General features: G+C 37.6%; 1 protein-coding gene across 1 annotated transcript in view; it reads left to right on the top strand.

Annotated features, from left to right (window-relative positions):
* Window positions 1-13742, top strand: part of NDRG3 (NDRG family member 3) — a 67911-nt gene that overhangs the window by 46757 nt on the left and 7412 nt on the right. The window contains exons 9-12 of the mRNA XM_047068703.1: window positions 4106-4162; window positions 9113-9216; window positions 10402-10467; window positions 10590-10641. Coding sequence (XP_046924659.1) covers window positions 4106-4162; window positions 9113-9216; window positions 10402-10467; window positions 10590-10641 — 279 coding nt within the window. The remainder of the gene's footprint in view (window positions 1-4105; window positions 4163-9112; window positions 9217-10401; window positions 10468-10589; window positions 10642-13742) is intronic.

Here is a 13742-nt window from a genome sequence, read left to right on the forward strand (position 1 = left end):
ATTTAGCTTTGGTAGATACGGACAGTGTTCCACAGTGTTTGGCCAGTTTACACACCAGCAATACATGAAAGTTCCAGTTGTTCCACCTCTTCCCTAACATTTGAAAGTCATTTTAATTTTTGTAAAAGATGAGCAGTTTTATTTGTAATACTAGCTTGTTTCTATATGGTACCCATCAGCAAAATAGGTTTAGTTATTAAAAAACAATTTTTAATTATACCATCTTTCTTATTTTAAGCAATGCTTATGGGGAAATAATGCCGGGTTTTAATTTGCATTTCCCTCAGGGCCTATGATGCCAGACAGAGCACCTTTCCTAAAACTTAGTGGCCATTTCAGTATCCTCTAAGGAAGTGACTGGTCAAGTCTTTTGCCTTTTTTTCCCCCTTAATCGGGTTGCTAGTCTTTTTCTTATTGATCTGTAAGAGTTCTTTCTACATTTTGTGTCTGAATCCTTTGATGGATACATGTAAATATCTTCTCCCAATCTTTGGTTTTCATGTTCACTGTTTTCATGAGTGAAACGAATGAATGAATGAATCTCTTCACTAAACCGCAAATAACTTGTCCATGCCACTGCTCCCAAAGATTGGTGGGATTGAAGATGTGTGCCATCTGAAAAAATGAAGATACTTGCTATCTACGTGGCATTTGCTATTTAGATAGAGTGTTATCTAAAATCTGTTCAAGGAGATAGGAATCTACAGGAGTACATGCTAATGACTTTACAAATATAAACAATCCCAGCAACAACCAGAGTGAAAAGAGGGAATAAGGGTAAAAGCATATTATTAAATAACATTTGCATTGAAATGACCTATGCTGAAAAGGTCATTTGCTGTTTTTAGGTTAGAAAAGGAAGCAGTTTTGAAACATTTTTCCCTACCAAAGTACAAATGTTATTTGTATGTTATTTTAACCTAAAACTATGAGGTTTGGGGGCACCTGGATGGCTCAGGCAGTTAAGCATCCAACTTTTGATTTTGGATCAGGTCATGATCTCAAGATTTGTGAGATCAAGCCCTGTGTCAGGCTCTGCACTGATAGCATGGAGCCTGCTTGAATTTCTCTCTATCCCCACTCTCTCTGCTCCTCCCCTGCTTTTCTGTCTCTGTCTCTCTCTCTCAAAATAAACAAACACTGAAAATACATATAATAAATAAATAAAACTATGAGGTTTAGACTAAATCAGTGATGTTATAAAGTTTTCCAGAGAAGAAATAACCCAAGCTTTCATTACTTGCTAAAAGATGCCTAATGTAACAATCTCATTTTTATTTTATTTATTTATTTATTTTTTTAATTTTTTTTTTTCAACGTTTATTTATTTTTGGGACAGAGAGAGGCAGAGCATGAACGGGGGAGGGGCAGAGAGAGAGGGAGACACAGAATCGGAAACAGGCTCCAGGCTCTGAGCCATCAGCCCAGAGCCCGACGCGGGGCTCGAACTCACGGACCGCGAGATCGTGACCTGGCTGAAGTCGGACGCTTAACCGACTGCGCCATCCAGGCGCCCCAACAATCTCATTTTTAAATAAATATCTGCTTCTGAGTATTTTTAACTTGCCATAAATGTTCATTCTGATCCACCACTGGAGATAGGCTCCAAAATACCACTCCCCAGCTTGTCACATGTATTAAGAACCTGTATTGGTACTCAACCATGAGATCCAGTAATTCAATATCTAGGAACTTATCTGAAGGATAAGTAGTGATATCTACAAAGATTTAAATAGAAGGATAATAATTTCTTAAGAATCTAATACATGTCTAGTATTTGCTACATAGCAGGCACTATTCTTAAATGTTTTCTCTATGTTTAAATTTTTCATTTTCAGGACAGCCCAGTGAAGTGGTCCTATTCTTATCCCACAGAGAAATTAAGCCATTTGCTTAAGGTCACAGCTAGGAAATCACAGAGCCAAAATATTCATTAAAGCATAGGGCAAACAGATGGAAACAACCTAAGTACCAATACTGTAGAGCCATAAAATTGTGACACAACCATAGAATGGAATATCCTGCAACCAAAAATTTATTTGGTTATTTAAAGAAATGAGAAAATTCTCAATACTTAAAAAATAGATGAAACTATATATGTCCCAATTTTGTTACGTAGATATGCATACGAAAAGAGGGAAAGTAATTTGGGGCACCTGGCTGGCTTGTCAGTAGAAGATCTGACTCCTGATCTTGGGATTGTGAGTTTGAGACCCATGTTGGGTGTAGAGATTACTTTAAAAATAAATAAATAGAGGGGCTCCTGGGTGGCTCAGGCGGTTGAATATCCAACTTTGTCTCAGGTCATAATCTCACGGTTTGTGAGTTCGAGCCCCGCATCGGACTCTGTGCTGACAGCTCAGAGCCTGGAGCCTGCTTCAGATTCTGTGTCTCCCTCTCTCTCTGTGTCTCCCCCTCCCCATTGTGCTCTGTCTCTCTCTGTCACTCAAAAATTAAAAAAAAAAACAAAGAAAGAAAAAGAAACGTGAGACTTACCCACTATATTAAAAAAAAAAAAAGGAAAAATAATTGGTTACTAGTAGTTGTGTCTTTGGCTGGTAGCATTACAGATGATTTATTTTCTTTTTTATTTCTATATTTTCCTAATTTTCTATGATAAGCATGTGTTGCTTTTATATTACTTTAAAATATTAAAATATTCCACCTACTGAAATTTAAGAAACAAAACAAATGAACAAAGGAAAAAAAAGAGAGACAAACCAAAAAACTAAAAAATAGACTCTTAACAGAGAACAAACAGATGGTTACCAGAAGGGAAGTGGGGGGTGGGGGTGGCGTGGGAAGGGGAATGGATGAAATAGGTGAATAAGATTAAGAGTACACTTACTGTGATGAACACTGAGTAATATATGGAATTGTTGAATCATTATATTATACACCTGAAACTAATATAACACACTGCATGTTAACTATACTAGAATTAAAATATATTCCACCTGCCAGTAGAGTAGATTCTAAAAAATTTATCCATTTCTCCCCACTTTTTAAGTTCTAGAGAAATTTGCATACTTTGGATGAAATGTATTAACGATGCTATTGCCAGATGCAGGGGAAATTCTTTCTTACAACCTTATTTAAAATTTGTTCTCATTCCTGTCTAATTACATGGGTATGTTAAGATTGACCTGAACATTCTCAGTAATGTATAATAAATTATGTGTAATAACCTAATAAAATTGTTAAAAGCTTGAGAACGATCTTAGAGTATTAAACATGTAATGAGATTGGTTGTTAATTCTAATTATCTTTAATTTATGACCATTGGATCATTAGTAACCCCTATGAAGATTTCTGGGCTTCTTTCTTCCTTACTCTTTCTGGGACTATGTGGTCCTGCTCTTCCCATATCCTTGTCTGTCTCCTCATCTCCTCTTCTCCATCTGCACCCCCAGTTCAGCACTTCACCTCTGATCCAAGTCAGCAGTGGGAATTAAGCATAAAACCAAGGAAGAAGGCTACAGGGAATCAGCAACATAATTTGAGTTGGAAATTTTTCTGAAAATAGACTAGCAGTCTGCAGATTTGCACAGATTGCTGCATTTATTAGACTGTGATATGCATCATTTTGAAATGGAAAAAATTAGGGGAAAAATGTTCAAACGCAAGAACATTTTATAAACATAGCAGTTTCCTCCCACTCCGTAAAATGAAGAGAGCAAAAACTGGAGGAGAGAAAATCATTTTTGTCTCTTGGGTGACTTGAAGGGAGTAGTTTTAAGTCAGTCCTTATTGGCCATAAATCTAGTGTAAATGTGGGAAATACAGGCAGGAATCAAGTAGCTAATAGCCAAGAGCTCTAGGTCTTAAGTTTTCAAAGAAGGAATGGCCAAGATTTCTTCCAGCCACCTATTTCAAAGTAGGTGATATTATTTCCCTGGAAGGGAGACTTCATTTTTTTCTGAATTGTTTCTTGTTTTCATGTGTCTTTGAAACTCTCATCTCATGAAAATGTGTGACACTGAGCTGTACTTTAGTTTGTTGAAGAATGACATGTACACAATAAAGTACACTAATCGTAAGTGGACAGCTTGATAAATTTTTATGTATGCTTAACTCCCTTAACTCGGCGTTTTTATCTTTTTAGCTCTCAGGCTTGACAACCAATGTTGTGGACATTATTTTGGCTCATCACTTTGGGCAGGTAAGTGCCTAGTCCAACTAGGACAGCCGTATTTATTGACTTCCAGCAAAACCTTATTTACCTCAGGAAAGATGGGTTGCCTTAGAATTCACCTGATCCTAGTCCAGTGCAGAGGGGGATGCTTGTGGCCCAGCAAAGACCAATCTTGGGGGAGAGGTATTAACTCAATGCCAAATGGCTCTTGGCATTTGAAGAGATGAGGGAAGGCAGAATCCCCTCCCCTGCCACCTGTTCCTGGTAACGGCATGCCATCTGTTAATGTTTGACAACATCACGTGCCTCACCCAACATCTTCAGAGACATAATGAGGTGTGAGAAAGGCTTCACAAAAATAGAAATTTCAGAGAAAAGAGAAACCAAAATAAACAGAGAATATCAATGCTTAAAGAACTTTAGACATTATCTTATTCAATCCCCATGTTTTACTGGTGAGGAAACTGAAGTCTATAGCGGAAATGACAGTCATGGATAATTATTGGGTGGGAGAGGGAACCCCAGTCCTCTTTTCAGAGGGAAGAGCGAGGTGGATAATAAGGTTTTGAATGATCTGATAAGTACTGTTTTAATTTTTGTAAGAGTTTGGGAGGGATTGCTGTTGATTCTTCTTTAAATCTTTGGTAGAATTCATAGTGACACCATCTGGGCCAAAGCTTTTCTTTGTGGATGTTTTTTTATGTTACTAATTTAATCTCTTTACTTACTAAAGGTCTATTCAAATTTGTCTATCTCTTGAGATGCTTTAGGTGTTTTGTGTCTTTCTATGAATTTGTCCATTTTATCTCAGTTACCCAATTTGTTGGCATAAATTATTCATAATATTCCTTTATAATTCTTTGTATTTCTGTAAAATTGAAAATAACGTCTCCTCTTTCCTCCCTATTTTTAAAAGTAATTCAAATCTTACCTCTTTTTTTTGGTAGTCTAGCCAATCAGTTGTTTGTTTTATTGATTTTTCTCCTGTTTTTTATTCTCTGTTTCATTTATTTCCACTCTAATCTTTATTATTTCCCTCCTACTTGCTTTAAGTTTCCTCTTTTTGTAGTTTCTTAAGGTGGAATGCTAGTTATGGATTTGAGATCTTTCTTTTTTTTTTTTTATCTGGGCATTTACAGCTATAAGTTTCCCTTGCCATACCACTTTATCTGCAGTCCATAAGTTTTGGTAGTTTCATTTATCTCAAAGTATTTTCTGTGGCATCTGGGTGGCTCAGTCGGTTAAGCATCTGACTTTGGCTCAGGTCATGATCTCACAGTTCATGAGTTCGAGCCCCACAGCACAGAGCCCGCTTTGGATCCTCTGTCTCCCTCTCTCTCTGCCCCTCCCCCAAGGGTGTGTACAAGTGCACTCTCTCAAAAATAAATAAACATTAAAAAAATATTTTTCAAAACAGATGAACATAAGGGAAGGGAAACAAAATAATATAACAGGGAGGGGACAAAACATAAGAGACTCTTAAATATAGAGAACAAACAGGACTGCTGGAGGGATTGTGGGGGGCAGGGGATGGGCTAAATGGGTAAGGGGCATAAGGAAACTACTCCTGAAATCATTATTGTACCATATGCTAACTAACTTGGATGTAAATTAAAAAATAAATAAATTATTTAAAAAATGTTTTTAATTCAAAACAAAACAAGTATTTTCTAATTTCCTTGTGATTTCTTTGATCCATTAGTTTTTTAGGAGTATTTTGTTTAATTTCCCAGATTTCCCTATTACTGATTTCTAACTTTATTCCATTGTGATCAGAGGATATATTTAATATTTCATTTATTTTTTAATTTATTGAGATTTATTATGTCCTAGCATATGGTCTCTACATGTGGTCTATTTCATGTACACATGAGAAGAATGTGTATTCATTCTGCTTCTATTAAGTAGAGTGTACTCTGGGTGTCTGTCAGGTCTGGTGGTTTACAGTATTGTTCAAGTTTTCTGTTTCCTTGTGATCTTCTACCTCATTATTCATCCATGAATGAAAGTGAGATATTAAAGTTACCAGCTATTATTGTTGAATTTTCTATTTCCCCCTTCAATTCTGTTTGTTTTTGCTTTGTGTGTTTTGATTATTATGTCCTCCTGATGTTACATTTTTATTTAACAGAACTTGGAGCTAATCTTATTTTGGTAGCTCCATCTTTACCCTCTGCTTGCAGAGAGAACTGGTGCCAACAGTCCTTGAGCCTTTTTAGGCTCCTTGGTACACGTTCGCTGACTTCTTTCACTCTCCCTGCTGCCAGCCTAGCAACCTTACTGAGTCTGCTAAATGAACGATTATAGTCTTCCTTCTGCTTTCCCACTTTCAGAATGTTATTGCTGTTGTTACTTTTCCTGTTGCCTTTGTCCTTATGAGTTTATGACTACAAAGAAAAATTTTTGCTGTTAATTTTAGGACTTTTCTGGAAAGAGTAAAGCAGTATTTTAGTCCAACATCTTTAATTGGAAGTCTCAAAGACTATGATCTTTTCACACATGGTGGGTAGACATAGTATGCTTGGGTTTTTTTTAAACATTTATTTATTTTTGAGAGACAGAGACAGAGCACAAGTTGGGAGGGGCAGAGAGAGGAAGACACAGAATCCGACACAGGTTCCAGGCTCTGGGCTGTCAGCACAGAGTCCGACACGGGGCTCCAACTCAGAACCACAAGATCATGACCTGAGCCGAAGTCGGACCCTTAACCAACTGTCACCCAGCTCCCCCATAGGATGCTTGGTTTTGACTGTACCTTAAAAAAGAGTTTACAAAGTTTACAGAATTCCATGCTAAGTGTGTGGAAGAGACAAAAGTATGTAAGATATGGCCCTTGTTCTCTAGTTCACTCTGTAGGGAGATAGGATATACAGAAATGCTATTGTAGCATAGGTAAAAAGGGATAAGTAGTAAGAACCACCTTTCATTGAATATCTACAGATGTTCTATGTATATTAATTCAATCTAATGATCTCATAATGGGAATTGTATTATTCCCACTTTACAGATGAAGTATGAATTGGTTTCCAGCTAATAGCATATCGAGGGAGGAGATTTGAAGCCAGATTTGTGCTAACTCTGAAGCTTTCCTCTTTCTACTCTGCCACAGTGCCCTAGGAGAGGTACTGTGAGGGGCCTAGAGAAATTCAAAGGCAGGAAAGATTTACTTCTGATTTGAAGATCAGGGAAGGCTTCAAGGTAGCAGAGGTATCCCAGCTGGGCCTTGAAGGACAAATAAAATCCAACATTTTAGATTTGGGCTGGGGGAGAAGATCATTCCAGGAATGAGGAGTAGTTTGCTCAAAACAAAGAAGCCTTCCTTTGAATTTTGCTGTGAACCTAAAACTGCTCTTAAATGATAAAGTCTTGGGGCACCTGGCTCAGTCAGCTGAGCGTGCGACTCTTGATCTTGGGGTTGTGGGTTTGAGCTCCACACTGGACATAGATATTGCTAAAATAAATAAACTTTAAAAAAAATTGTAAATAAAATTTAAGCAAGCAAATGCTTATGTTGCTTCTATTGTTTTGAAATAGGAACAAATAAGGTTTAGAAACATGAATAATCTTACCTTCACCAATAAGAAAAAACCACAGCAATATCTTCTTTTTATCTATCAAATTTGCAAAAATTAAAAAGAGTGGTCATTTGTGGGGTGCCTGGGTGGTTCAGTTGGTTGAGTGTCCAACTCTTGATTTTGGCTCAGGTCATGATCCCCAGAGTCACGGGCAAGAGTGGCCATTTGTATTAAGGTTGTAAAGAAACAGGTAGTATAAATAAACGAGACAGCTACATATATGATACATACATATGGTAAGGAGTGATCTCTACCATCCTTTAAGGGGAGAAGCAAGGTATGTCTAGCAGACCACGATTTGTGTTTTTTATAAAAAAAAAAAGGGGGGGGCAATTTTTATATAACAGCTTTACCTAAGAAGTCCGTTAGCACTTAAGCCAGTTTTACCCCTTTTATACCATTATCACTTCTTCCCTCTTTTATCTCAAATTTTGCTATTCAGGTTCCTCTCTAAACTCTTAAGGGAGAGCTGGTTAGATCATTTCATCTCCAATTACTATGTGCTTCATTCGTTATTTACTTTTATTATAATTTCTTTAGCATTTACCACTTTTCTCAGAGTGATTCTAGTGCCCTTCAGTTTCAGGTGGACTCTGATCCATTTGGTCAGTTTCCAATTGTATTCTTGGCTCACTTCATGCATACAGTAGTAAGAATGCAAACAAATATTTTCCTTATCTATATTTCTCTACAAGATTTCATGGTGACCTTTACACACACTGCCCTGGATTAACTGGCTTCCTCACTATCCCTGATACATTTCTTCCCACCAAAGCAAACATTTTCTCTTCTGCTTAAAACCGATTACTGGATGTGTGTGTGCTTGTGTACAGGTGTACACATATGTACATATATGCTTGTGTACACAAGAACCTGGCAGCTGTTCTAATGACCTCTAGAAAGCCAGCAAGAGAGAGACCGTTGGACAATGGTTGGTTGGGAGGGAGACTCACTACACTGCATGAACTATTTGTTTCTCTTGTATTTTATACCATTAATAGTATTGGTAATAAGATTAAATAAATGATAAATTAACTTGAAAAATATAAATGGAATGTAATCTATAGATATTACTAAGTGATAGTATATATATGTATATATATATATATATATATGTAACAGTGATTATATTTGTATTATATCAGTACAGATAAGTTAATTATAAAGATTTATGTCTATTAAGAGAAGTCTTATGTTCTATTTATTTTTGTTTTTTTAAAGTAATCTCTACACCCAACATGGGGCTTGAACTCACAACCCCAAGATTAAGAGTCATACCCTGTGCCCCACTTGCCATCATGAGCAGAGAGATTTGGCTTTGGGCATTGAGAATGCAAACCAAACAACATACACTTGTGCTGTAGCTCAGAAGTTTACCTGTGTCTCTTTTCACTTGTTCTAGGAAGAGTTGCAGGCCAACCTGGACCTGATTCAAACTTACCGACTGCATATTGCCCAAGATATCAACCAAGAAAACCTACAGCTCTTCCTGGGTTCTTATAATGGGTACAGTTGTTTTCTATTCCTCCACTTAAGTATAAACTAGTTCTAAAAAGATAATGGACATTTGAAGGAGAGTAGAAGGGGAAATAAACTACTTTTTCCAGTGTTGTGTAATGAGATTGCTTTCATGATGTTGTACCACAGAAAAAGAGGGGCTTTCAGACAGATAGGAAAACAGCTTTCAAGGAGAATGAATGGGGGCTGTCTCAGTTTGTAGAATGTGCGACTCTTGATTTTGGGGTTGTAACTTCGAGCCCCGTGTTGGACGTAGAGATTACTTGGGGGGAGGGGGGAAAAGAATGCATGAACTGAAGGCTGTTTTGGGCAAATTCAAGTACCAGTTGTAGTTTTAGGATGTTTTAAGACAAAAAAGTACCTAAGTTACATACACACAAAAACATACAGGTAGTGTGAGGCGAGACAGAAAAACACATATAGAAGAAGGAAAGAATAGAAGTCTTGGGCCTTGATTCCGTTTCTCTTTGCTGACATCTTGTCATCAGGCAGAAGTTGCGCATGGACACTAGTAAATTCTCTTTTGTTTGGTATTCTAAAACCTACTTTCGTGTCTCCCCCAGTCATTGAGAGAGCCTGATTCTTATCTTGGGACCAGCTTTTCCAGGGTAAAAATATTAGCTCCTGCTAGCTTTCTGGGTACATGGGAGAAGATTGAGAAAATGGGTCAGCTGTAACTTACCCAAACTCACCCAGAGATTTTGAACTTGGTCTCTCTAGCTCCTTCCTCTGTATAACAGAGCCTCCTTATTTTTAGTTGAAATCAGAAAGGTTTATTAAGTACCATGTAAAACTATGTTAGTTACAGGTTTTCCCTCAAAAGTTCCCCTTTTCTTAAGGAATTTATTCCTATAAACTAGTTGGAAAATTAAACACTAGAACTTGAGGATTTCAGTAGCATTGTCATTGAGTTTTGAAGTTGCCTCTAAACTTTTAGCATCCCACTGTGTCCATCAGGGTTGAGCCAGGAACCTTGTTCCTGCTCTGTACCACTCACGATGCTACTGAGAGGGCTGCTTGTGAACAAAGTGCACAGGGCCCTTTCCCTCATCAGGTGTGAAGGAAAGAGAGTTTCATATTCCTTCCAAAACATTTTGGTTTTCACAACCAGGAAATAATCTGAATTGCCATGATTTTACCTGAAAAGTGTATTGCTTCCTTCTTTTTTTCTAGACGCAGAGACCTGGAGATTGAAAGACCTTTGCTGGGCCAAAATGATAATAAATCGAAGACATTAAAGTAAGTACCTCAGTTTCCCTAGTGAGTTGCTAAATATTTTTGCCTTTCATAGACTAATTTAGTATTCAGTAGCATATAAGTGCTGTTTGCAGAATGTCACCACTTACTTTGCCTTTCCTCAGGTGTTCTACTCTATTGGTGGTAGGGGACAGTTCACCTGCAGTCGAGGCTGTGGTAAGTATGTCCTGATGTTGTGAAGACAAGTGAAATTAAAACGCAATGAAATGGGGGCACCTGGGTGGCTCAGTTGGTTAAGCGTCCAGCTTTTGATTTCAGCTCAGGTCATGAACTCACAGTTCATGGGATCAAGCCCTGTGTTGGACTCTGCTAACAGTGCAGAGCCTGCTTGGGGTTCTCTTTATCCCTCTCTCTGCCCCTCCCATGCTCACACGTGCCCATTCTCTCTCAAATAAATGTTTTTCAAAAAATGCAGTAAAATGTATATACAGCACACTGTTGGCACACTAGAAACCGTTGGTAAATACTAGTGTTTTTTTGTTTGTTTGTTTGTTTGTTTTTTCTTTCATTTCTGGTTATATGTGTCAGGGTTTGCTCGTGTTATCCAGTTTGGAAAATGAATTCCTCATCAATCACTAGATTTCATCAGACAGGATCATTATTACCTTTGATTGCTTTATGTGCTGCCATTCACTTCGTGGCAAGTAGTATAACTAAACACCATTTGCTTATTGTCAGATTTCTGACAGCCTCGGCCTTCTGCAGCCACCATACACCTGGAACTGTATCAGCAGGCTGGAAGGCTGCTGAGAGACTTTATGCTTTCCTCTGCCTCCTCCTCAAGTACATAACACATTGGTAAAAATAATATATGCTCATTGTAGACAAAATGAAAAAATTAAAAAGTAGAAGGACAGGAGGAAAAATCACAATCCCGTTACCCAAAGGTAAACTATTATCTTTTCCTCTAACATACACTGGGTGATACTAAACATATAAGGTTTGGGGACCTGATTACTGATAGTATTTTTAGTAGCCTTTTTCCATATTATAAAGTCAGTACATACATCTGTATAATATTTAGTCTTGTAAATGTACCTTTGTTTACTTAACCTCATTCTCCAGTTGATTATATCAGATTTTGCACCATTAATAATGTTGCTGTTGAACATCTATAATGAATTTTTGATCATTTCCCTGGGATAGATTTCTAGAAGTGGAATTAATGTGTCAAAAATCATAAACCTTTGCAAAAAATTTTATAACATTTGCCAAATTGCTTTCAGAAGGGATATAGATAGCAGTGTGTTGGTATCAGCAATGTATGAGAGTGCCTGTTTCACAGCATCCTGTCCAGCATTAGATTTTTAAATTTTATTAATAATTTGATAGGTTAAAAATGGTGTCCCACTGTTTTAATATGTATTTTTTTTTTATTACAAATGAAGTTGACATTTTTTATGTCTGCACTTGTTTTTCCTACAGTGTACGTAACTTAGGTATCTGTGTGAGATTACCGGGTATTCTTTGACAGTCTTCACTTCTGCCCTGTTTAGAGAAAAACATGAGGGAGTAAGGCTTTTTGGAAAGGGAGTCTAGTAACTAATCAGAGGTGTAGATATAGACAAGGTTTATGGGGCTGGGGTGAAGTAGATATGATGATATATTCATACCTCCCTGAATTATCCTGTAAAACATTCTGTGTCTGGTATAAAATACATGGCACGGCTTGAGCACAGAAGTAAATGTGCTCATGTCCAAATAAATAAATAAAATACATGGCACGGCTTGAGCACAGAAGTAAATGTGCTCACGTCCAAATAAATAAATAAATAAATAAATAAATAAATAAAATAAATAATTCCCCCAGTGTTACAAAGTTATAGTGATGATCCCAGTTTTTCATGAAGCAGTTTGATAAAGGTCATTGTTTTCTAACTAAAAGGTGGAGATACATGCTACAAAAATACCTATCAAAAACATCTATTCAGGGGGCCTGGCTGGCTCAGTTGGTGGAGCATGCTACTCTTGATCTTGGGGTTGTGAGTTTGAGCCCCACGCTGGGTGTAGAGATTACTTTTAAAAATTTTTTTTCTTCATAAACATATAACCTAAAACAAGAAAAGAGTGTTGTTTTTAGAAGATACCCTTATCAGAATTTTCTAATACTGAATTTTTTTTTTAACTTGCATGGACTTAAAGCAACATTTCCAGTAATTTTACATGACTATATAGATTGGTCAGTACAGCTAAGGTCTTGTGTCATGATTTCCACGCCTTCAGTGTTTATAGATAAGAATTTCAGGAGCCTGTGTGTACCACAAAGTAGATGCTCTTCTAGACAGATTTAGCCTTTCTTCTAGACAGATTCAAACGTAGCTCCCTTGTAAGAGCTAGCATTTTATCCCATAGATTGGTAGGGGTTAGAAGGCTATCCATGCAGGGAAGAGCAGGAAGGAACTCCTCAAGTTTTGGTACCTTTTGCTAACTGTTCTTGCTCACTTACTCATTCAGCCTCATTTTTTGAGCTTCCTCCCTATTTGCTCGATACAGTGGAGAATACAAAAATGAGTAAGATGGAGTCTTTGCATTTGGGGAGCTGGAGAGAGTGTAGACATGTCAAAAAACCAACCATTGTGCTTGGCTCGGCTCACCAGCTATGGAGAATTCTTATAGAGTTGGTAGAAATTACAAAGTGGTGAACCAAGGAAAGCATATTTATTATATTAAATCCAGATATGGGAGCTCATTCTTCCAGAAAATATTTATTGCATATCTACTATGTTCTCACCTATACTTGGCAGTTAGGGATCCAGTTTTTAAGTTCTCCCCTTCAGAGTTAATGGATAATTCTGTACTAAACTGGTACATTTGCTTATTACTGCCTGCATTGTCATTTGTATAGAGCAAAACTTTGGTTTGGTGATCCTGGCTTTTAAATCATCCCCTGATTGTAGAAGAGTTTTGTATACCTGCCCATCAGCAATCCCCAGAGTTCAGCCGGATTACTGATTCTTGCCTAGGTAATTTGAATAACTCCCTAACTGGCTTGCTGCCTCTGTAGTCTGTCATACAGGCCACTGCTGGTTACTTTCCTAAAACAACTCAAATCCTTTTACCTCAGAAACCTTCTGTGGCCTCTTGCCTTCTATGGTCAGCTCCAGTCTGCCTCCCAGACTTGCTTCGCTTCGCAGTGCGTCTTCACACCACACTTACTCTGCAACCCACACGTGCTCTGCACATCCACTTCACATCACCTGGTCCTTTGCTTATGCTTTTCCCTTGACTCTGGAAGCCTTCAAACACCTACCCCTTCT

The sequence above is a fragment of the Lynx rufus genome, unplaced genomic scaffold, assembly GCF_022079265.1.
Source record: "Lynx rufus isolate CCGP_SWC_20201006 ecotype Redwood Valley unplaced genomic scaffold, mLynRuf1.p SCAF_8, whole genome shotgun sequence".
NCBI classification, from domain to species: domain Eukaryota; kingdom Metazoa; phylum Chordata; class Mammalia; order Carnivora; family Felidae; genus Lynx; species Lynx rufus.